This window comes from Chiloscyllium plagiosum, chromosome 33 (assembly GCF_004010195.1).
Source record: "Chiloscyllium plagiosum isolate BGI_BamShark_2017 chromosome 33, ASM401019v2, whole genome shotgun sequence".
Classification (NCBI taxonomy): Eukaryota; Metazoa; Chordata; class Chondrichthyes; order Orectolobiformes; family Hemiscylliidae; genus Chiloscyllium; species Chiloscyllium plagiosum.
Genome location: NC_057742.1, coordinates 16975425 through 17001175, shown reverse-complemented (window position 1 = coordinate 17001175; position 25751 = coordinate 16975425). Strand labels below are relative to the sequence as shown.

General features: G+C 39.2%; 1 protein-coding gene across 3 annotated transcripts in view; it reads left to right on the top strand.

The window, feature by feature from the left end:
- The window catches only part of mpp3a (membrane palmitoylated protein 3a), an 84678-nt gene that overhangs the window by 38064 nt on the left and 20863 nt on the right, over positions 1-25751 (top strand). For all 3 annotated transcript variants that reach the window (XM_043675048.1, XM_043675047.1, XM_043675046.1), the window contains exons 6-13: positions 801-938; positions 3391-3472; positions 6025-6110; positions 9023-9097; positions 14421-14462; positions 15237-15433; positions 17960-18024; positions 20104-20124. In XM_043675048.1, coding sequence (XP_043530983.1) covers positions 801-938; positions 3391-3472; positions 6025-6110; positions 9023-9097; positions 14421-14462; positions 15237-15433; positions 17960-18024; positions 20104-20124 — 706 coding nt within the window. The remainder of the gene's footprint in view (positions 1-800; positions 939-3390; positions 3473-6024; positions 6111-9022; positions 9098-14420; positions 14463-15236; positions 15434-17959; positions 18025-20103; positions 20125-25751) is intronic.

Sequence of the window (25751 nt, the reverse complement as noted above, 5' to 3'; positions counted from 1 at the left end):
ACTTCCCCTCCCTCCACCTTTTCTCAGTCCCAACCCCCGTATTCAGCATCGCCCTCTTGACCTGCAATCTTCTTCCCGACCTCTCTGCCCTCACCCGCTCTCTGGCCTATCACTCTCACCCTCACCTCCTTCCACCTGTCGTATTCCCAGCTCCCCTCCCCCAAATCCCCTCACCCCTACCTTTTATCTCAGCCTGCCAGGCACATCAGTCTCTTTCCTGAAGAAGGGCTTATGCCCGAAACGTCGATTCTCCTGCTCCTCGGATGCTGCTTGGCATGCTGTGTTTTTCCAGCATCACATTTTTCAACTCTGGTCTCCAGCATCTGCAGTCCCCACTTTCTCCTCCTTTAAGCCAGGAGGCCTAGGTTCAATTCCTACTTGTTCCAGAGGTGTATAATAACATTGTTGAACAGGTTGATCAGAAAATATAAATAAATATTAGTGATTGTCATAAAGACCCAACGGAAAGGAAATTTGCAATCCTTATCCTGCCTCGCCTTCATGGAAGTCCAGATCCACAGCAATGTAGTTAACTCTTAACTACCTTCTGAAATGGTGTTGTGATCCACTCAGTTCACCTCGGGATGGGTAACAAATGCTGACCATCATCCAATCAAAGGATCCATTTTAGAAGTAGAATCAACCATGATGATTTTGAAATATAAATAATCTCTCTCACTTTCTGTAAGTGTATGTCAAATATCTTTAAAAATGCTCATTTAGCCTCCATTTGCTCAGCTTGATAATAAAAGTGTCGAAATGCTGTATCACCTAATGTGAAATTTTGTTGACAATTACAGGCTGTGCTGTCAGCTCATGACACAGTAGCTCGCAAGGCCTTTGATCCTGTGCTACCACCAATGCCAGACGACCTCGAAGCTGAGGAGGAGGAGGAATCTATGAAGATTGTCCGCCTTGTGAAAAATAAAGAGCCATTGGTACTCTGAATTTAAACTTACAATTAAATTGGGGATCTTCATTAACCTTAATTAATGCCCTGTGTTTTATATTTCATCTTATATTCAGCAATGTCCTATTCAGCCCAATTTTGAAAGTCTCCCAAACAGTCACACTTGAGCAACTTTTGCTTTCATGCAAGCATACAGTCATGTGTTTGATTGTTTTATCATGTGATCGACCACAGAGGATATTTGCTGTAATTTTGTTTCTTGGGCCAGGGCAAGTAATATTCAGGAGGTCTGATGCAAATCCTAAACAGCTATAATCTCAATTTACATCTCATCGACTGTATTTGCTCCTTTGTACTATGTCACAATGGTTCCCTTTTGTTATTCTCCAGAGAATTTGGGAAAAAAAAGATCATACTGAATTATTAAGCATGGTTAATAATTCAACCACAATAAGTTATAACCATATAAATGTTTAATGTATCTGGAAGTGCAAATGTAAGGTGAAAGCAGTGGATGTTCCAGAGATTGAGTGTTGTATCGAGTAAGAATTGAATGTTTTACCTTGAGAAAGCCTTAAAAGTATCCAAACTGAAGTGGGCTGAAGCTGTTTTAATTTAATTCATAGATTAAAGTTCTTCAATTGAAACAGTTCTCACCTTTAACACAGTCATTCATTAAGCAAACTGGCCCAGCAAGGCTATAATAATAGGAAGCGTGGAAATCAGATGTGTCACAACTGAACAGGAGGAGAGAGTTTCTCCTTTTTTTTTAATATACTTTGCTACCATTCTTGAGCTTAGTAATCAAATTACTTTTTCTGGAAGCACTAAGAAGATTTTCTCCTTGTTCTGCCCTACTGTGATAAAATACACCATGATTCATTGATATAAAGAAATATGGGTGACAGATTAATGAGAAAATTAAAGTGCCAGAACAAACATCAATCCTTACAACTGCATCTATTCATCCTGTTGTTAGCAGTCTTAGGTCTGATTCTCAAGGCCAACTATAGGGTTTTAGCACAAAGATCAAGGTTGACAATTCAGTGTATTATTGAGCAAGTGCTATACTGTTAGCAGGGTCACCAGCAGTGTTGTTGTTTTACAGAACCACCCTGCATTTGGTAGCTGCTGTTTGCCTTGTGTTTTTGATCCTTCACTTCACTCACGTGCAGTCTTCTTGTCTGATTGCTGTCTCAGCTCCGTAAACCTCCTGATCCCTTACACCCAGCTCTGGCAATACTGCCCACTCAAACCTCCAACACCAAAGTATTTCTTAACTTTGTCCGTGATGATCAGTTCACACTGACTGTCAGAGTGATCATCTTCAAAATGGACATTAAACCGAGGCTACATCTACCAGCTTGGGTCAGCGAGCCATAGAGATGTACAGCACGGGAATAGACATTTTGGTCCAACTCCAGATATCCTAACCTAACATAGTCTCATTTGCCAGCACTTGGCCCATATCCCTCTAAACCTTTACTATTCCTTTACCCATCCAGATGCCTTTTAAATGTTTTAATTGTGCCAGCATTCACCACTTCCTCTGCCAGCTCATTCCATACACACACACCACCCTCTGCATGAAAAGATTGCCCCTTAGGTCCCTTTTAAATCTTTTCCGCCTCACCTTAAACCTGTGGCCTCTAGTTTTGGACTCTCCTAACCTGAGAAAAAGTCTTTGGCTATTTACTCTATCCACACCCTTCATGATTTTGTAAGCTTCTATAAGGTCACCCCTCAGTCCCCGCTGCTCCAGGGAAAACAGCCCCATCCTATTTAGCCTTTCTTTATCGCTCAAACCCTCCAAGCCCAGCAACACCCTTGTAAATATTTTCTAAATACTTTAAAGTATAAAAACATCTTTCCTATAGCATGGTGACTAGAACTGAACACAGTATTCCAAAAGTGGTCAAACCAATGTCCCTGTACATGCACAACGTGACATCTCAACTCCTATACTCAATACACTGACCAATGAAGGCAAGCATACCCAATGTTTTCTTCACTATGTTGTCTACCTGCAACTCCACTTCCAAGGAACTATGAATCCGTACCCCAAGTGTCTCAGTGTTCTACAGTACTCCCCAGGACTGTACCTAAGAGTATATGTCCTGCAATGATTTGTCTTATCAAAACACAACACCTCACATTTATCCAAATTAAAATCCATCTGCCACTTCAACTCCATCTGCCACTCCTCAGCCGGTCATACATGTTAAAAATTCTATTACACTCTCTGGGTGTTATGTCCCAGTCAATATTTACCTTTCATTTAACATCACAAAAAGAAACAAACTATCTGCTCATTATTACATTTCTATTTGTGGGACCTATCTGTGTGTAAATTGGCTGCTGCATTTCCTACATTGCAACCATGACTACATCTCAAAAGTTCTTCTTTGGTGTAAAGCACTTTGAGATGGCTAGTAGTGTTGAAAGGTACTTGATAAATGCAAATCTGTCTTTCCCAACAGGGAGCAACAATCAGGATGGATGAACAAACAGGCTCTGTTGTTGTTGCACGGATCATGCGCGGTGGGGCTGCAGACCGCAGTGGTAAGTGTCCTTCACATTGCAATGGGGAAAACATCCGTTACAGAATCATAGACTGATGATTCAGCAAGAGGCCATTCAACCCATCTTGCTTGTGCCGAATGTTTCATGGCAGTATTCAATTACTGGCACTTGTTTGCACTTTCCTCATAGCCTAGAAAATGTTCCCTTTTCAAATATTTATCAGATTTTGTAGAATTCTACTCTCTCTCTTTATCACTTTGGACAGCGCTGCGCTGTCATTTTTCCTTTGGGTCTATTACTGCATGGGCTCCTTACCCTACTGCAACCATATGGCATTCTCCACTGTTGTTACATTCAATTCTTGGCACAAGTGCAGAGAACAGGGGAAGATGAATTTTTGGCAGTTATTTCTGCAGCTTCCCAGTTGCTTCTGTCCTTGTAGGCTTTCTGCCAGTAGGGCTAAAGAAGGGCTTATGCCCGAAACGTTGATTCTCCTGCTCCTTGGATGCTGCCTGACCTGCTGCGCTTTTCCAGCAACACATTTTTTGTTTCTGCTAGTAGTGACAAGGGACACATTCTTTTGAGGCCATGTGTATTTTAATAATAAAAGGGAAACAATCATTAATATTTATTATATCCCTGAAATGTTGGAACTTGGGAATGTATTTATAGTTAGTATAGCATAGAACGGGTTGGAAAATTGGAGGGAACTTTTAAAAGGCTGTATAACCCTGAAGGAGAAAGTGAGGTCTGCAGATGCTGGAGATCAGAGATGGAAATGTGTTGCTGGAAAAGCGCAGCAGGTCAGGCAGCATCTAGGGAACAGGAGAATCGACGTTTCGGGCATTAGCCCTTCGGGCATTCCTGAAGAAGGGCTAATGCCCGAAACGTCGATTCTCCTGTTCCCTAGATGCTGCCTGACCTGCTGCGCTTTTCCAGCAACACATTTCCATCTCTGTATAACCCTGAACCCTGGAATACTGTCCTGGCTCACTGGCAAAACCATGTCCTGTTGCAATGACATGGTCTGTTTTAGTGAAAAATTCCAGCCATTGTCTAAACACCTATGCTTTTGGAGCTCCATGGCAGGACCAGAAAATGGAGAAAAGAGTGTTGGCCCACTCCCACTTCATATACTTTTGCTCAATCTCATGACTCCTCACTGGTTCTGACAGTTTATTCCATTACATCCCCTCCCACCCCCACCGCCTCCCCACCATCTGCCCACTTGAAGATTCCAGCTTCTTGGTTTTATCATCATAGAATCCCTACGGTATGAAAAGAAGCCGTTTGGCCCATCAACTCTGCACTGACCCTCTGAAGAGCATCTCACCTGGACCCAGCCACTCACCCTATCCCTGTAACCCCTCATTTTTCATGGCGAATCTACCTAGCCTGCACATCTTTGGACTGTGGGAGGAAGTTGGAGCACCCAGAGGAAACTCATGCAGACATAGAGAGAATGTACAAACTCCACACAGACAATTACCCAAAGGCTGGAATTGAATTTGGGTCCCTGGCACTGTGAAGCAGCAGTGCAAACTACTGAGCCACCATTCTTACTAATGTCATTTGCAGCTTTATATTTTTGCTCCATTTCTTTCTGAAATGTTGTTAGTTGTCCAACAGAATGTGTCTGTGACACAGTTTTCAAGTGTAAATGATATTGGTGAGGCCGTATCTGGTGTACTGTGAACAGTTTTGGTCCCTGTATTTAAAAAAAAATGAAAAATCTGCAATGCAGGCTACTTAAAAGAGGTTCACTAGTCTAGTTTTGTGGTGGAGCTGTTGACTTATCAATAACAGCTAAACAGATTATGCCTTAATTCAGAGTTTTGAAGAATGAGTGGTAACCTCATTGAAACACACAGATTCTGAGGGAGCAGGGTAGATGTTGAAAGATTTTTCCTCTAAAGGGGAAACTTTGATCCAAAGGACATAGATCCAGAGGTAAGGGGTCAATTGGAGAGGGGTTAGAAAAGATTTATCAGGATGTTGCCAGTACCCGAGCACTTGAGTTATAGGGACAGGCTGGAAAGGTTGAGACTTCTTCAACTGGAGCATAAGAGGTTGAGGGACCTCATAGAGATTTATAAAATCATAAGAAGCATTGATATGGTGAATAACAAAGATCTTTTCCCGAGGCTGAGGGAATTCATATATAGGGGACTTTTTTAAGGTGAGAGGAAAAAGATTTAAAAGGGACCTGAGGGGCAACCTTTTCAAAACAGAGGGCGTGTGTGGAATTAACTGCCAGAGGAAGTCACAGGTGCAGGTACAGTTACAATATTTATAAGATATTTGTACAGGTACATGAACAGGAAGTAGTTCGAGGGTTATGGACCAAATGCAGGCAAGTGGGACTTGCATGCTGTATGACTCTATTACTTGTTGAAAATTGAGATGCAAAGGACTTTTTTCTCCCAAAGGTAAGTAAAAGATTGGAATTCTGTTTCCCAGAGAATCATGGATGCTTGATTGTTTAAAGTATTTAAAGAGGAGGCTCAAACAGCCAAATAGCCTACCCCTGCTCCTGAGTTCTACGCTTCTAGATTCCTCTCTGAAGATTTTCTTTCTTTTTTATTCTGCAGGTTTAGTTCATGTTGGAGATGAACTAAGAGAGGTCAACGAAATCCCAGTTGAGCACAAGACACCTGAAGAAATCAGTCAGATTCTGGTATATAGTTACCTTTGTAAACAAAGTTTTGAAGGAGGTTTTATTTTTATAGGGGTTAATTTCTCAATTTTTTATTAAGCATTAAAGCATATTTTACGTTAGTTCATCTAAATTCTCAATATATTTCATACAAAATAATATATTGATAAACATTCCAGCTAAATTTAGATTGATATTATAATTGAAGACAGAGATAATATGATCATTACAAAGTATTTAAACTTACTGGCAGCTACTTAGCTAGAAATTCAGATCTCTGATTTGATCAAGCTCTATTACTGTCATGCAAGTATTGACTTCCTTAGCTGTTGGCTAGATATTCAATAAAGCCTGGTGGTCTTAAAGTTTCCTCTTTGGCATGACAGCTCTGGAACAATAGTGCTTTTTATTAGATTATGAGCAAGCTCTATCGATCCATTGAAAGACTGATTCTGGGGAAACCCATTAGCACTGATTCTACAAGTGGAAGATGGTGCTTCAGGGTAAAACAATTGCATAAGAATTGGACAGAAGGATTAAAGCATGTTGTATCATGCAAATCTAATACTAAACATCTCAAAACTCAAATGCCAGAGTTAAATATAAAAATGTATATGTTAAAAGATTTGCATGTAGTACTGATTATTATTGCAGCTACAAAAGCTTACATTTCTTCGTCAAAATTCTTTCATCCAATATGTTTTTTAATTCTTTTATGGAATGTTGGTGACGCTGGCCGGGCCAAAATTTGTTCTTTTAACTGAATCACCTTTAGACCACCTTTTACTTTAATTACAAATTCTGTTGAATTCACATCTCACTTCGAGTCAGATTGGAATTTGAACTCATTTTCCCAGAACATTAAATAAAAACTGAAGGTACTGCGGATTAGATTTAGATTAGGTTAGATTCCCTACAGTGTGGAAACAGGCCCTTCGGCCCATCAAGTCCACACCAATCCTCTGGAGAGTAACCCACCCAGACCTATTTCCCTCTGACTAATGCACCTATCACTATGGGCAATTTAGCATGGCCAATTCACCTAATCTGCACATCTTTGGATTGTGGGAGGAAACCAGAGCACCCAGAGGAAACTCACGCAGACACAGGGAGAAGGTGCAAACTCCACACAGACAGCCGCCTGAGGCTGGAATCGAACCTGGGTCCCTGGTGCTGTAAGGCAGCAGTGCTAAGCACTGTGGATGCTGGAAATCAGAAACAAAAACAGAAATTGTGGAAAGGTCCAGCAAGTCTGGCAGCATCTGTGGAGAGAAAATCAGAGTTAATGCTTCGGATCCAAAGACCCAGTTCTGAGGAAGGGTCACTGAACCCAAAATGCTAACTCTGATTTCTCTCCACCGATGCTACCAGACCTGCTCAGCTTTTTTAACAATTTTTGTTTTTGTCCCCGGAACATTAGCCTGGGTCCTTGGATCACTTAATCCAGTGCTATTTTCACTATGCCACCACCTCTCCTTGTTGCCATTAAACACTTAACACATGTTAAAACCTTTTCAAAAATAGCAAAGAAAATAATTTGTAGATAAAATAGCCATTTGATGATGATATAACATCAGTCATTTCCATATCATAGGAACCACATGATGATTATAGGACAGGAGGAGGTCATTTGGCCTATCATGTACCAGCTCTCTGCATCAATTCACCTAGTCCCACTCTCCTGTCTTTTCCCAGTACACCTGCAAATGTTTTTCTGCAATAATTATCCAATTCTGTTTTGAAATCAATGATTGAATTTGCCTTTATCACACTGTCAGAGAATGCATTCCAAGCCCTAATCACTCACCATATGAAAGAAACTCCCTTCATATCGCCTTTTCTTCTTTTGTCAATTACCTTAAATCAATATTGTTTGGCTCTCAGAACCCCAGAAATGGCTGCAATTTCTTCCCATCTAATTCTGTCCAAACCCCTTGTTATGGGCTAGGCCAGACCCCATAAAAGTATTTTAAGAAGGTAGCCTAGACCCTAACTTTTTCTAATTTTAAAAGTGAAATGGGTGTTTCATGTGTGATGCAACTGGTCAAACCACTCAGCTTTAAGCAAAACAGAAATTGTTGAAACACCAACAATATAAAGCGGAATTTAGAATAACTTAACCATTGGAAAACTTAATTAATTAACTGTTCCAACATGGTAACATCCCATAAACACAGCCCTTGGCAAAAAGATAAATACAAAACACAGATTCTAACAGGCAGGAGGGAACTACATCCAGAGAGATTTCAGAGAAAGTCAGTTAGGAATCAATTATTGAAGCTTGCAGCATTTCTGGTATTCACACATCCTGCGACAGCTATAGCTAAGAAAAAAACTAAGAAAAAGCTGAACTCCCCTTCCATTATTAAACTCTTTTAAAACAAAACCTAAAGGCTCCTTAAACCTAGACACTTCGGCACCTTGGCCTTTAAAACCTCTCTTCAAAAAAAAACCCAGGACAAAATAACCTTTATAAAGTGATAGCAGTGTCACAATCTCTATCAAATCGCTTCTTAGTCTTCTCTTCTCTAAGTAGAACAGAGTCACATTCTTCATGTTATTCACGTAATTAAAGTTCCTCCTCTCTGGGACCATTCGTATTCATCTTTCTGCACACTTTTTAATGTCTTCTCAGTAGCAGACCTCATGCACAGATGAAGACATACTAACATTTAGTAACATAAAGATAGTAGATAGTACACTTCTGACAATGTGTATGTTATCTTATTGCTTTAAATCATTCCTCAACATGATCTGACAGCAGTGAAAAATATGACCAAACCTGGAATTGTTTGTAAAACAATTTCTGTAGAACATTTAACATGTATTAGTCTTGACTTCAGATTAAAAAAAAAACTGACATGAACTGAAGGGAAGGGTACAGATCTCATCGGACACAACAATTTGATGTTTCAAATATTTTATCTGTGCAGGCCCAGTGTCAGGGTTCAATAACGTTAAAGCTAATTCCAGCTGTCAAAGAAGAGGACCACCTTAATGAAACAAAGGTAAGGAGAGTGTATGATGTTGTGGACTAGGCCAGACTATTCAAAACATTCTTAAGCAGGCAACCCTAGGCCTAACTTTGCAATTTGTTTTGGTAAGTGTACAGTGAAAGTTACCTGGAGTAAAATAGCTAAGTTGACTACTAGATTTTAAAACAAGCAAAAATTGTATTCACAAAATTACTCAATGAAACACAAAGAACAGAATAAAGAACCCCTACCTAACTCAGCCCATCCAACTAGACTTAATGATGCTGTTCCGAATATGTACAACAGTCTCAATAAGCAAACTCCCTTTTAAAACCGGTATAAATGGAACACATGTTTACAGGTTGAAGTTGAAGGGCAGAAAAAGAGAGAAAATTTCCTCACAGCTCCCTGTTGAACTTTCCAGTTCAAGACTGAACTAAAACTGCTCAGCTCAGCTAGCTAGAGTGCTGACCACTCCCCTTTCATCATACAGGTCACTTCTAAAGCATGACCATTTTGGCCTGAAGTCTCATCAGTTTACATATAAACAAAAGGCCTCTCAAAATCCTTCTCATCTCTGTACCAAATCAGACTGATTGGACCCCGGCCCGGTTTATTACCCCCTCTGAAAAAAATCAAGGACAGCCTCTCCTTGAGCCAAGAAACAGCTTTTAGGAAGAAAAAGAGACTAGAATTGTGACAATGATTTTTGGACAGACTCAAGTAGTATTAAAGATGCTGTATTTTACTAATTTAGCAGATAATGTTGTAATATTAATAGCTTGACCAAGCACTGGAAAAATATTATTTTAGCAATGAACACTAATATGTATTAGCCTTGAAATGGTGAATAGCTGGATATTTGTCAATTAATGAAAGGGATGAGAAGGTTAAAATAAATGATTTAATACAGGTTTTCTAAATAAGAATGCAAATTAGAGAAGCTGATCTGGAAGCAGTGGGAAGTATTTAATGGCCACCTGTGCCATGCTTGGAGGTGCAGGGTGGGTATTTAATGGGGCAGGAGTATAGCTGCTGAGGACCTTGTCACCTTTCTACTTCTATCTTAATTATGTCTGTAATGGGAAGAGCCATGGAGACATGCCCACCCTTCACCAATTGAATGATTTTAACCCCTGCTTGTATACAGCCATCAGTAGGCAGATCTATAATCATGCAGGAAACCACGGCAGCTTGTTTGTGGTCTCCTGGGGTGGCAATGGGAGTGGAAACCTCATTCATAAGCAGTCTGAAAGTCCCACTAACTACCCTCAACCTCCCCATGCTACTAACTGTTCAAAACCCTTCCTGCCATCACTTACTCCGAATACTGGTCCGATGGTGAATATATTCCTCACAACAGTCACTACTTCCATGATATCTGATTAACCAGTGACTGGGATTTCTTACTTCCCAGATCTTGATCCCAATGGAAGGCCTGCTGGTGGCCTGTTAATTGCCTGATTGCCTCGCATTTTGTCATATCTTTCATTAACTCTCTAAGCCCTGAAACGCCCATTAAATCCATAAAATTACTCCCAGTATACACAACAAGGAAAGACTTACGTGCCAACAAACCAATGCAAATAAAAGGTGCTATTGGAGAAAAGATTCAGGGTTAGGCTGAAGAAGACAAAGTATGGTTGAAATGATTGAAATTGGGTAGGGTTGTTGCAGATAATTGTTATTATTTAGTTAAGGCAAATCTTCATAGACAAATTTGTGTCTCCTCATTTGCAGATTTTCGGGCAGTTAGTGTGCTGCTTAGTTTGTAGAGACACAATGCAGAATTATTTATGTCTCTCCCAACAAGTGCGTAAGGGAATTGCACTCAGCAGTGGAGCTTGGATGCCCCACTGTGTTGTATACCTCTTTAGCAAGGACAACTGTATTATGGCAGTTTAAAGATGGGTTTTGTCACAAGACAACTTGTCAGTGTTTTCCCACCTTTCCCATTATTTGATGCAAAAGATGTCTGCTGCTAAATTTTGGACAGGAACATTTGTCCATATTGGGCACCAAGATGAAAGTTGGGAGTAGGTGGATGAAAGTCTCTTTAAAAAACAAGGTCTAATGTTTTCAGAAAAATTGATACCTTTAAGAAAATATCACTGTAGTACTTTTATCTTGCCGTTGGTGACCAATTTGGTCCAACTGCTGATATTGTTCATTTAGTTTAATTCTTATCATCTTCTGACCTGCGCAAGTGATGTTACTCAGCAGGTCTGGAAGGGTAATGTCTCTTTCTTTTTTACTGTTGGATATACTATAGCATCTTGATGTCACTGGGTCTTTCCAAATATCCAAACCATACACTTCCACTCAAATAACAGATGCTTCCTGTACTCCAGTGAAATATTGGATAGTATATGTTTTTATGTATCTAAAAATTATAGAAGCTAAATTCTGTTATCAACGCTGAACCTTTTCTAAATTCATCTTTAGAAAATGAAGCTCCAATAGGTGTTTTTCCCCAAATCATTCATATTGAAGTTGCAGCTCACAAATTTTGTGCTTTTCTTAACCATTCAGTTACAATTCTGATGGTAGAGTTGCTCATTTTTTTCAAAGACTGCTCCTATGAGTCTTATTGTCATGTTCCCAGCTGTGGCAGATAGCAAGTTTCACCTTCAATGGGTTTGTTAACAACTTGGCTTTCTGGACTGCAGTAAGGTCTCTGATCCCGATTTCACCTCTTTGCCTCAAAATGTGTACTTCTGAACTTACCCATCTTATATCATCATTTCAAACTCTTACTGCCATTCCTATCTTCCTTGTGTGTTTTGTGGGCTGCAGTTCATCCAGAGTTTCTTTCCAAGTAACTCGGAAAGATATTTGTTCATTTTCTCTTCCTTCTTCATTGAAATGACCAACTCCAAACATCATCTAGGCAGTTCAGCTTGCTTTTCAGATAGTTGCAATTAGCAACTTCCTCTAGACTGAATGCAGTTGGTAATCTTTTTTACAATACTATAACTCAGTAGCTATATTCTAATTTCCTATGCTCTTGATGAAATTGTTAGTTCTTCCAAGTCTAAAAATACGCAGTTTCTTCATGTATCTAATAAGCCAAAACAACATCTAATAGTTTGAATCTTCATAGGCTTCATCCTATTTTATTATCTCCCATGATTGTAAATAAAATTTTCATATCTCCTCCATTGCTATAGCTGGCTCCAGTAATGTTATTTTTCTTTCATTTATTACCTTAACAATTCTGAACTCATCGCTTCAAGGCTTGCCTGAGAAGGTCGCTCCAGTAAAATGTTAATCTTTTTTAGTTAGGCTGAAAGATCTGGTACTGTAGCCCCAACATTCCCTGCATTTCAATCTTCTATTACATCAATATAATGGTAGCCTATATTTCATCCTCTTCTCCAAATATAAACAAAGGAAGATAACATATCAGAGAAATCAGTAAGCTCATCAAACTTGGCCTGCAATCATGGAGCCTGGAGTAAGGAGAAGAGATTTTTCCTAATAGTTACCATCTCCACATCACCACCACCCAACACCAGGAGAAGCAACAAAAGGTTCAAAAAGAGAAAAAAAAATACTCCGCAACTTTTCCTCAGACCCTGCAGCTGAAACCAACTCCAGAGATCACAGTTTACACATTAACTGTTCATCCAGTTGATTTTTATGGCGCACAGCCTCTACATATATTTCACAATTTTCTACAGCCTCAAAACGCTATAGTTCTTGATATTCATCAGTTTTATCCTCCTCCTTTATAATCATCATAAAACTCAAGCTTAATTTAATATAAATATATTGACTTAGATTTTCTTTATCCTAAATTTTCAATATTGATGGTGTCCTGTGATTCAAAACTTGACATCTCACCTTTATTTTCTAAATAAAATAAATCACAGTCCATTACAGGCTAATGTTTATGTCTTATTGATCTGTCCATCCTACCACTAAAATTCTAATTGTTCATTACGTGCAGCACATTGTCAAAATGCAATCTAATTAAACTCATTTCGATATGAGAAAGCTTATCAGGCATGGAACAAATTGTACAAGACCCTGTGATGCATTTATAAGTTATTTTGCTTCTATAATTTTTAGATACATAAAAACATATACTATCCAATATTTCACTGGAGTACAGGAAGCATCTGTTATTATTATACAAACCACCTACAATTAATATTATTTTTAAAAACATTATTACCAGAATTATTTTCTCTATCCATTATCTTTGTTATGCTCCTGAAGGTGTTGATCGATGCTGAGGTAAGACTTTATAAGCATTTGATGTTTTTCAGGACCTCATTCACACACTAATTCTTAACACAAAAGTCTACGGAAAATGGGGCTACCCTCTTACGGAAAATCACAGCCAAATGTAATTATATTTTTATCTGATGCTCACACCTGCACACCTACCAGCAGGTTTTACTGGTTCATCAGTCTAAATGGAACCCCAGCTACTTTTTCTTTCTCATCTCTAATCCAGTGTCATTGAAATCAATTTCATGGTTACTTGGCTGTGGTCATAAATAGGTGAAAGTGAGGACTGCAGATGCTGGAGATTAGAGTTGAGAGTGAGGTGCTGGAAAAGCACAGCAGGTCAGGCAGCATCCAAGGTGCAGGGCAATCGACGTTTTGAGCAAAAGCCAGGAAACTGGTCATAAACAGCTTGGTTTCAGGCTCTGATTGCATTTTTTTTTAAGTGAAGTTCCAGTAGAAATCATGGCTTTTACTGACTGTAATATTGTACCAGACCATTCAGATTTTCTGAAGCTAGTTGCTGCTATAGATTTTATAAAACTATCAGTCGGCTAGTTTTCCACAAACCATTCAATCTGCCAGTTTTGATTCTTGGTTCCAGGAAGGGGCTGAAATGCCCCAAATTTTGAAATTTTATACGACAGTATAGTATTATTTTCTTGGCTGTGAATGACTTACCTGTATTGCAGTGTATGACATGATCATGCCTTGTCATGCCATGTTCAAGGCTTCTTACCTTCTGACTATACAAGGGAAGTAAAAAGGGTAAATTTAGACAAAGAAAAACAAACAGCAAGATGTATTGCAGGCAATGAGGTAAGCCAGAGGTTATTCTGTTCATCAGTCACAACCATTGTGGAGCTGAGTTCTGCAGTCAATGCACTCTGAAGAAGGAGTTTAAGGTTTTTTTGGGGATCAGCTCAATTACTCAAAAAAAAGAGGTAGATAGAGGCAGGTGAACCTAAACCCTGTATAAAACTATACATCAAGATAAAACTGATGACAACTGAATTTATAGTCAAATAACTTAAGTTCTAAGATAATTCTCTTGATTGTAAACAAAGATGCAAGAAATACAGCAGCATTATAAGTTGATATTTTATACTTGGATTTTCAGAAAGCTTTACACAAGGCTCCACGTCGACGATTAAGGGCTAAGGTAAGGAGCCACGGAATAGGAGGTAAAGTATGCTGCTGATTAAGTAATTGGCTCAAAATTAGGAAACAAGTGAGCCTTAAATGGGAACTCTACAGGCTGGAAAGAGGTTATGAATGAGATCCCCTGCCCCAGGCCCAGGGTTTAAAGTTTGAAGCATTACTATTTTAAACCTTGCAGGAAGCAGGGCAAGTAGTCACAGACACAAGTTAATTTGGGTAACTCAAGTAATCGGAATGGAGTGAGGGACCAAAACAAGATAATAGGGTTTAGATGGATAAAATAGTGAGTCACAATGATCAGCAACCACTCTGGTCATCGTGAAAAAGAATACAAATCTATCAACAAGGGGAAAAGTAGCAACAGTATTTGCAGATTGAAAATCATCAAAAGTATTTTATAAAGTGTCAGATCCATCTGGTCTGGCCATCTATCCATAGGAAGGATATTAATCTTGTCAAAGTATAAAGGTAAGAAATGAGGACTATTTCAGCTATCAGAAAGTTCAGTAATCACTAAGGAACCTGGGATTCTTTAATGAAATAAAAGTCACTGATGTGTGCTAATGGAAGTTTGCAAATTTATGACAAAGTTTTATCCACTCTGGTGAATGTTTACTACAGTAGATAAATTAAAACTGAATAAATAATAAAAATCAGATAATTCTTTTCTCACTTAAAAAAGAACAATAGATTTGCAGAATAGGTTACCTGGGAAAGCCACAGCAGCATTTTTAGGCAATTGATTCTAAATTACGTACTGATGTTTTTTCCATAGGTACACGTGAGAGCCTTGTTTGACTATGACCCAAGCGAGGATAAAGCGATTCCCTGTAAAGAAGCAGGGTTACCTTTCAGGAAGGGGGATGTCCTTCAGGTTGTAAGCCAGGACGACTCTGTGTGGTGGCAAGCAAAGCGTGTGGAAGACGTAAACCTGAGGGCAGGCCTGATTCCATCCAAAAAGTTTCAAGAGAAGTAGGTTGCTGCACATTCTTGTTCTTCATGGCTTATAGATCAAGGATGGTTCGGAATTTACCATTAACATTATCTGGCTTATCTACCAAATTCACTAGCTAAACAACAGATATTTAGCTACACTGAAGTTTAAGTCTGAAGATCATTATCTCTTGATGCCTTATCTCTCTCGATATGCTATCCACTTAAAATATGTTTGTTCTCAAATGACAAAAGTTTAACTCCATCAACAATAGTATTACAGTAGAATAAAAGCTGAACATGTTCAAGGTAGCTCCATCTTGTTAATAATCAGAAGCGATTGGCCTGTAAAATATTGCTATGTTATATTTGCAGCCAGAATTGATGTATTTGAGACAACTGTGTATTTCCTTCAGTTGGTCATGTTTTGTAAAAGACTATTATAACTTAATTTATTGTAAATATTGCACAAAATTATACTATTTTAGAGGTATATGCACCACTAATGAGATTCTATGGTATTCTTTTATCCTCATGTTATCTGCCATAAAATTATTGGATGCAGCTTTCCAATGAAATAACATGGAATTAATTTTCAATTTGTTATATTTTCACTTGTCCACAATATATTATGGGCTTTTGGGTTAAATACCCCTTTCAGTCAACCATTAAAAAAAATCACAACATGCTCTACAAGAAATCTCTGTCATGTCTGAACAGAACAAGAAATTGTGTAACTCTTTAAGCAATCAGATAAAGAATAATTTATAGTATGACCCCAGGATGTCAAAGTTAGAATATGGTTAAATATCAAATCAGGTAAGGAAAGTGAAATGAGAGAAGGCAAATTAGATTGAGAGAGAAATAAACAGAGAGAAATTTTAAAATTACAGGATTTCATTTTTAATATGCTTGACAATAATGAAAATGGAAAGAATGAGATTCCCTCCTTGTTAATCATTATACCAAGAGAATGATAATAATTAAGCCTTACTATTTTACTAAAAAAGATAGTTAGACTGGAATGAGAAGTATTTTGTTTGGGGTGGATTTAAAATGTTATGATCCCAGATGATGGTCATGTTGGACTAATCAAATCCCAGAATGAAAACTGGCTTGATAAATCATAGGTTTAATTTTAGCAGTTACTATGGTGGTCAATCATTGAACATCCAGACACAAGGCTGCCAATGTTCTTTAATGAAAGAACACAAGTTTGTTACACAAAAGAAAAAAAAGTGAAGTGAATAAGACGGTTGGGAAATATGTTAATATAGACAACAAAACAAAGTTTTAACTCGTTTCCCAGCAATTTCTTTCATACATACTTAATCCCAAAGAAATATTACCCTACATTAATTCTTTCATTTCTTACTTTATTGACTCTGTCCTTCTTAGACTGTTGGGACGGTTTTATGATATCCCCAACCAGGATTTCAATTCTGATGGCCTAAACAACTTTTCAGTACTGAAAATATGAGAACTTCTGCATAAAGTCTCAAAGTTTGGAAGCTTCCCAACCTAAAACACTTCTATTCCTGTAAAATTCTCTTCTCAATGGAAATCTTGTGCCCTGAAGTCAAACCAAACTATTGGCTGCGGATCTGTCTTTCTCTGATTGTTATAAATTCAGCAGTATAAACCCTGCACTCATCAACACCACAGATCCCCTGCTAGGCATCTCTCTGCATCAGTGCCTTCTTAGAATTTAGCACTTTAGTATGTAAAACAAAAAGACTTGCTAACCTTTTAAAAATCAATTATTCTCACAGAACTGAAACCACACATCTGCTTCTATCTTATCATTGTAAATTCCCATATGAAAATAATGTATAGTATACCCTAAAACATTTATTGTTTTCTGTACAGATTCCAACATCTGAATTAATTTGTTCATACACAGTACAGTAATTTATAGTTCAAGCTGGGGTATGAGTGCAGAGTTGTTAATTATTCCCTGATACTTTGGCCTAGTTTCATATAAGACTCTGGAAAACTAATTCCAGAATGCCAATAACAGGACAACAAAAGCAAATAAATCCTATTCTTACTCTTAAGCAAGCACAAGCAATTCCTACACCATAAATCAGAGACAAGTATTATGCACATTGCCCCAGCTGAGATGAGCTAACCCAAAAGTTGGTTTCAAATCTTATATCTTCATGGGCTTTATGACTCAATACAGGTTGTACTGCTATAATGCACGTTTCATCGACACAAATTGGTTATAACACATTTTGACGGATTGTGAATATTGTTTGGATAAAACAAACTTTCTATTGAACGGCTACAATGATTTTCTATAAGTGATCTTCTATAGCGTGAGGTTGGAGAGGAATACAACTTCTGTGCTATAGCAGAATGACCTGTATGACATTGGATACTATATTTCCAAGCTAAGCCATTGACATATCCACAAGAGCACTTTCCAGACATACAGGCTTTGAAGAGTAGATATGCAACTTAAAATATATGAGTGTGTGAGTACCAACATAGGTGTCTTTTTCTTTGATTTGACAATGTTGACAGAATACTTTCTCAATATTCCCTTTTTTTTATTTTCAGACGACTTGCCTACAGGCAAAAAAAAGCTAATTTGGAACAAGAGAAAAGCAGTAAAAGATCATCCTGTAAGGAGTCAACAAATAAACTTACTTTCATTTTGTTTCCTGCTATCTATGCTTTAATTGTCCAAGGTTTAGAGGTCCTGAAAGCAATGCTGTGCAGGACTGAAATGTTGAGGTTCCTGTTGGTCATTCCCAGTTACTGAAGCAGTTAAGTCATTGAGTATGAATCACAGAAATAATGGAGATTCCAACATGCCTCATCTGGGCAAGCTCTTCAGGTCTCATCTGTTGGGCTGTACAGACATTTGTTGTTCTATCTAAGTGTAATTGTCTTACTTCTGCAAGAATTGTATACCACAGTAATACTGATGCTGCACCTGAGACCAACTCTTGGTTGTTTACCTCAGTGTAAGGGTGAGCCTGACTATGGCAAGAAGACCATATTCAAAACATTGTCAACATTTTCATTTTAAAACAAGATACTTCAAACATTAGTTTGAATTTCTTTTTCAATGTATTAATGAAACGGTTCAAAGTTCCAAATAGCCCTTAAAGAATACAAACGCCTTTTTCAAGATTTGACTCAAAGATATTCATATAGTTGCAAGATGAACATATTCCATTTATTCATAGCAACAAAACAGTTTTTTTTCCCAGGAAGACAAGGTTAGCCTTTGTCAATATGTAATATGACAATGTTTGGACCATTACTGTCTGAAATATACTTTAAAAATCAGAAAAGACGGGATCTGGGGGTTGGAACCTAAATCATTGTGTATAACTGATTTTGCAAAAATAATGATTAAACATCTGTACAGCAGAGACAAAGACCAAAGTTCTGTAAATTTACATGTCCTAATCAGCTTGTTCAGAGATGTTATTTCATACTTCTGATGTGGGTGGGATTAGAACCTTGGTTGCCTGGCTCAAAAGCAGGTACACTACCACTGTACTACAATACCACTGGAATCCAAAGTCCATGAGTTAGTTGATGCCAGTACAATGGCATCTGGGAAACACAACTGATGTCCATGCCTCTACACGATTAAGAATAAAAACAGAATAAAGCCTACCACTGCTGTTCAATTCTGCTCGTTGGCATGGATTCAGTTGTGTTAATTGTAATTATTCTTTTTGGTTAAAACTACCAGGAATAGATAACTCATGAGTGAGAACAGCACCTGTAAATCGGAATGCTGAAACATAGGCTGGGTTCCTTTTTCACAATGGGCACCCATCCCCCTACCCCAGGTTGCAGGAGAGGCACGTTTAATCAATGTGTGGACAATAAATTGCTGTGGGCTTAGGGATAATGGTGTCAGTTGATTTGGTAATGAACCTAACTGGGACCTTGTTGGGTGCCATATCTTCTGCCCCTTTCACTTTATGATTTAATGCAGGGTGAGTGGTGGTGAGGTTGGTGGGAGGTTGGGCAGAGGGGTTTGCTGCCACCTGGAGACTGACATGGCACCTCTCCCACAATTGAGTGAGCTGCCATTGTTCCCTCAGCGGTTTGATGCATTAAATCCAATGCATAGAAATTTACTTCAAAAGAGCAGTTATTTGCCGTACCACATCTCTGCTTTCAGTCAGCAAACCTGCAAGCTCTTCATATTCAAATACCTGTTCAACTCTTTTCGAACGTTTTTTGAGGAATCGGCTTCTGCCACCTTTTCAGCACAAGCAGTTCAGATTCTGACAACTCCGAGTGAAAACCGTTCTCATCTCTAAAGATTGTCAACTGGAATGGAAAAAAGGAAAACTGAAAATCATGCAAAACTAAAAATGTAAGTGAAGGTGTCAGAAATACTCAGCAGATCAGTCAACAGCTGGAAAGAGAAAAGACGGGTTATGAGCTTTGCATATGTCCTCTTCATCAGAAAAATCTGAATCCAATAAAGAGTGGATGCACAAAATTCTTATCATAGAGGTCAACTTCTGTCTCTTAGTAGGTAAAGGTTCATCCTGTTACAGCCGAAGCATTTTGTTTGAAAAGAAAGTTACAACTTGAATAAATTAGCATGTTTGAAAAGCATTGATTTTACCTTTATATTCTGTCTAACCAAATAAACCAACTTAATGTTTACTGGCAGGATAACACTCTTGAATATTTTCCTTTTCTCTTATTAATGCTACACTCAGATGACCAAAGTTGTGAGAAAGGTGGGTGCTGCATTATCTTCTAAATTGCATGAAATTTACACAGAATTATGTGTAGCAATGTTTGTAAATCTTCAGTAATATTAATATTTTCATATATTAATGCTTTAAGTTTCTAAGTAGATCAAGAAGATTACCAATGTATTAAAGCACAAAACTTAGGGCATGATTGTAATATTTAACATTTAAACTTCATGTGCTAAAACAGAATTGCACTTAATATTAAGTAAGAGAGAAACTTTACTTCACTTTGCATTCATATGAAAGTATAAAGTGGACAGAGGTTATATAAAATTGCTTTATTTCTGACTTACAAATGTATCATTTTAAAAGGGAATAAATCAAAAGCATGTGTAAAGGAGTTACAGCAGCAGGGAAGCATCTTCACCCCAGCACGGGATTCCTTGTCATGAAGAGATTTCTAGAGTTTCTCATGGTGGGTTTTCAGGTCCTTGATCACTATAGTATCTGGACTGAGCACATTTATGTACACACTGGGTGTCTGGAATGCACTGCCAGTGGTAGTGGTGGGGGAAGCAGACATGTTAGCAACGTTTAAGGCTAAAATGTTGATAGACACATGAATGGGAGCCAAACAGAAGGATAGAAACTGCACATGGGCAATAAATAGTGGGTCTTAATAAGGCTTGGTGGGCCGAAGGGCCTGTTCCTGTTGTATTGAATTATATTGTATTAATTGTGCTGAGATCTTCACCAAGTTCATTGCAGGCCATTCCCATCCTTGACCAACTGTAGCCAGAGCATTTGCACATTCTTGGTTTGTACGTTTCAGTATTTACAGTGATCAGGGCCACAACTTTGAGACCAGGATCCTACAAGTGCTTTGCAAGGTCAATGGCATTGCCAAGAGCCACATCAGCCCCCATTATCTAGTAGGTAGTGGACAGAGCAAACAATTCAATTGTAAGCTGCATGACTGTTTGTACACTTTGCCTCCTGAGAATAAGTGCAAGTGATCCAAGTACCTTCTGGAACTGGTTTATGTTTATAATAACACCACACACATGCACAGGCTATTTCACCATCTCTCCTTTGGACAAGACCCAGACCTTCCTGTGGATCTCCATGGGCTTAGCTCATCTTATGATGGAGATGGTCAGGTCAATAAGTGGATAACCGAGCATCACAGGAGGCACAATGATAAACCTTCTGTTCACAATAATACCAAAGAGGACTAAGAAAGAAAAAAGTAAAGTACTGAATAATTCTAAAGCTGACAGGATTGACCTTCCAAATCGTGGCAGGTTATTCCTGCGAAATCAGGGGTCAGAATAGGATACAGGATCCATGGGAACCTGAACCTCACAGAGTCAAACAGCTGTACACAAGTAGCCACATGTATGTTTTCATGGAAACCTCAGAAAATGAAGTGCAGAGGCCTGAAGCCTGAAGTCTGGTGGTGCTGGAGAACTTTAAGTGTTAGTGCATGATAGCTCAAGTGGAGGGGAATCAGAGAGTGATGGGGAATCCTGGAGTGAACAGTAACTTGTGAATCCAGTGTGGGGAGGGCCTACCTCAGCCCTAGAAAAAGGCATAAGAGGACCTGATGGGAGGCCAAAACTGAAGCAATAAGTGCCATTGATCACATGACTCCAACGTGCTGACTGACCTACTCCAGTGTGGGTGATCCACCGTGTGACCTGGATTCCTTGGAAGGTACCTGTACAGTAAGAGGCTGAGAAGGTCTTCTTGAGAAAATGCAGGATATCATCCTAAACGTAACTATTTGCTCAGATTGTGATGCATGAAGAGAATGCTGTCACTAATGTGGACTTGAACATTCTAGCTATCTTGATGCAATTCAAACTGCTTATCATACAATAGCTTAGCAAACATTCATTAACTGTGTAATTGTCAGAATGTCAGGTTTCAAGCAAGGAAGAATGCAACAGAATCTCCAGCAGCAGGTGGCGACACTGAGAGGGTAGCTGGACCAGTCAAACAGACCCTCTCTGGAGAGAAAAAGGGTTCTCTCTGTGGGAAAAAGGGCTCTCAAGAAGGATTCCTTAACCTTTTAAATACCACAGGCTTTATTCTATGTAAATATTGTAAACACACCCTAATTAATTGATACCAGTAGAATACTGAATCCTTGCTCCATGATCTTTGAGATTTGCGTGTGTTCAAATCTCATGTTACATATGTTATTGCGAAAGCAGCAAGGTTGTTGTTTGTAGGTCAGAGCTGAATTCCTTTCAAAACTTCAACTGAACTGTTTGAGAATCTTTCCAATTGACAGCCATTATTTTAATTTTATTCTTGAGCTCAGCTGAAGGATAATTACAAGAATCGCAACAACTGCCTTTGATATTATTAAATCCATTAATCTTTCAGGAGCACTGACAATTTGCCTTTAGTATTACAGGACATGATTTACAAGTCAAAAATTATTATTAAGACTGGACTTTTGGATCAAATTCAACACTCCAGGTTTGGTATTGCAATTGAGGTCACTGATTCATGCAGAAAGAGGCAGTTGGCTGCTGTGGTCCTTTCCTTTCTTACAGATTGTATTGAAAACTTTGTTTTTGGCATCAATCCATCATTGCTCACAAAACCTGATGAGCCTGCATTTTCTTAGTATTATTTGCATTAACAGTCAAGCATGAATACATCAAATATAGCAACTGTTAAATTGTTGAGATATTTTAATACACTTTCTATAATCAAGGTTTGTGAGATCAATTATGCACAGCAAATGGAAAGTCTATTTTGATATGTGTAACTTTTCATTGTTTCTAAGTCTCTTGGGCTAATTTTTTAGATTGAATTTGCATTTTCTTTTTTTTTGAAAGCAATGTGTTGTTATAAGAGTGAGATTCATGATGCCTGGTGCACCATGAGCCATGATGAATTTTCCTCACACAATCTTCACTCTGCATCTCATTAATTACGCAATAGGCCTCCTTGTGGCCATCTTGGAGAATCATGCAACAGGAAAAGCAAGGGTGCTCACTGCAGCTATGGTGTTACCATGTTCACTCTGTGGGTGCCATATTTATACCCCAACTCCATGGCACATCAGGCACTGCCAGCCAGGAACTGGCTTCCATACTGTGGTGTACAGCATTTTCCCCACAGAAATGGTCTGGAACTGACTTTGTGGACTGGAATCCTCAAGGTACTGGTGAATGGGGTGGTGGATAGGAAAGCCATTCCTTTTATCTGCAGACCAGCAAAGGTGGTCATACCACCACCACCAGCCTGGTCCCAGACAACTGCCAGTCCCAGACAGCAGCTTAGTCCCAGACAGCAACCAGTCCCAGGCAGCAACCAGTCCCAGGCAGCAGCCTGAGCAGTACATTATCTGGACTTTAAAGCAATGCACGGTACTGCAGGCAGAGGTGAATGACCTTCTGTACTCCACAAGGGTAAGTGCTACTATTTTCTCTCTACTACCTCACAAACACAAGCCACGCACTTGAACACTGCATCTGTACATGTCTTTCATCATGGATTACAACTCTCACAATTGCATACAGCATGACTTGTCAATAGCTCTCACCCTCCCAAAATTGTAACCCTACTGCTCTCCGTGTTTTCTACTCACTCATTCAACTCCTCTCTTGCTCATGCATTTTCACTAATGAGTCTTCCATCTACTTTCATTATACTCAATGCCTCTCTGTCTGTCACTGAAGGACTAAATAGCTATTGGCCAAGTGCAGATTAATGGAATTAGTTCAGTTTAGTGTTTGGTGGGCGACATTGACATGATGAGCTGAAGGGCTTGCTTCTATGGTTATGACTCTATGACAATGGAAATGTTTCACAACCAGGTCAGGGGGGTGAAAACCAGTCAGAGGTAGAAACACAAGTCTCCTCCCTGCACAAGATGATAATAAACTGGCCCAGAGAAGGACAGACTTGCTTATATTGGGGATGTGGAGACCTCCATGGACAACCAACCCAGAAAGCTTAATTGTGTTGTACTGTGCTACTCTCCCATTGCATCCAAAACTAACTCATTATTATCCTGCAAAAGCTTTTATCCCTTTTAGCACATCTAATTCCATCTCCATTCTTATGCAGGCACTAGTGGTATACATTGAAATTCGGCCGGGAAGAGGTCTGTGCTGGATCCCTCAGCTTCAGATCCAGCTCCATCTAGGGGAAGGAAGCCACAGAGGATGCAGAGGGCAAAACTCTCGCTCACACCCTCCACCAGCTCTAATCTGTCACCTCAGTGAATATTCAATCTAGATTAGCCCTGGGAGCACAATCTGGTGAGCACATCATTGATGCATCTCCATAGCTGGTTGAGAAGGAAATGTCCAGCTCTCTGTCACTCACAGGATTGTCAGAGACCAGGCACTTGCTCAGCCCCAGCCAGAGGACAATCCTCGGTCTCTGCTGTTAATGACTTTGTCAAAATGCACAGATAGGCACAGGAACAGCACATTGATTTGTCAAAGGATTTCAGTAAACTGGATCAAAGAATGTTGCAAGATAAGAATGAGTTACGCAATGGGAGAGCAGCACAGCACAACACAATTAAGTTTTCCGGGTTGTTTGTCCATGGAGGTCTCCACATCTCAAAGAATGGAGTCCACCAACATTGTCAGTACTGTTTTAATCCAGATGCATACATGTGGCTACCTCCATGAACAGGTTGGCTCCTAACATGAAGACCCCAATCCACCACATCCAGTGCCCGGGCAGATACATGGGTGATCCTGCAGGTAAAAGGACCTTGGCAAAAGCTTGCAATTCATAACTGTCCCTGAGCTACAAAGCAAAGTCCTGAAAGGCTGAAGTGCTGTGTGAGTTAGTCTGAAAGAGGCAATGGGGAAGTACTGAGGGTAGTGATTTGGTGAGGCCTACTTGCAGAGACAAAGAGTGTAAGAGGACAGTTTACATGGAGCATGCAACAGTGTTGTTGTGAACACAGAGTTGTCTGAAAGCCAAGAGAAGCAAACAATAAGCTGCTGCTGCCAGGTAACCACTGACTTTCATGTTGGCAATTGACAACATCTAGTTTCTCAGGGAAGGAGAGGAGAATTGGGATCTGGACAGAAATCATGTGAGTTTGTAATAATGAGATGCAAATATAGGGAAATTAGATGGTTTTTTGCTTATTAGTGAGAAGTTGAACTTATGGCTTTAACCTAAGGGACAAATGCAGCTTTTTTTCTCAATGTCCAGAAACTTTCTTTTTTCGATTTTTGCTGCATTTTTCTCATTTTTTGCCACTGCTCCCAAAATTCCATTCAATCTTATTATTATACCTTCCCCCCTTTGTTTTGTTTGTTTCTTTTCTACGGTGATTTTTTTAATTTTGTTGTGAGAATAAGGACAGTTAGCTTCCTGGTCGAACTAGAAGCCCTCGTTGAGTAAACAAATAAAGATTATTCCATTACTGCAACTAATTACAGATTACTTAGAGTCATAGAGTCATAGAGATGTACAACATAGAAACAGACCTTTCGGTCCAACCCGTCCATGCCAACCAGATATCCTAACCCAATCTAGTCCCACCTGCCAGCACCCCACCCATATCCCTCCAAACGCTTCCTATTCAAATACACGTCCAAATGCCTTTCAAATGTTGCAATTGTACCAGCCTCCACCACTTCCTCTGGCAGCTCATTCCATACGCGCACCACTCT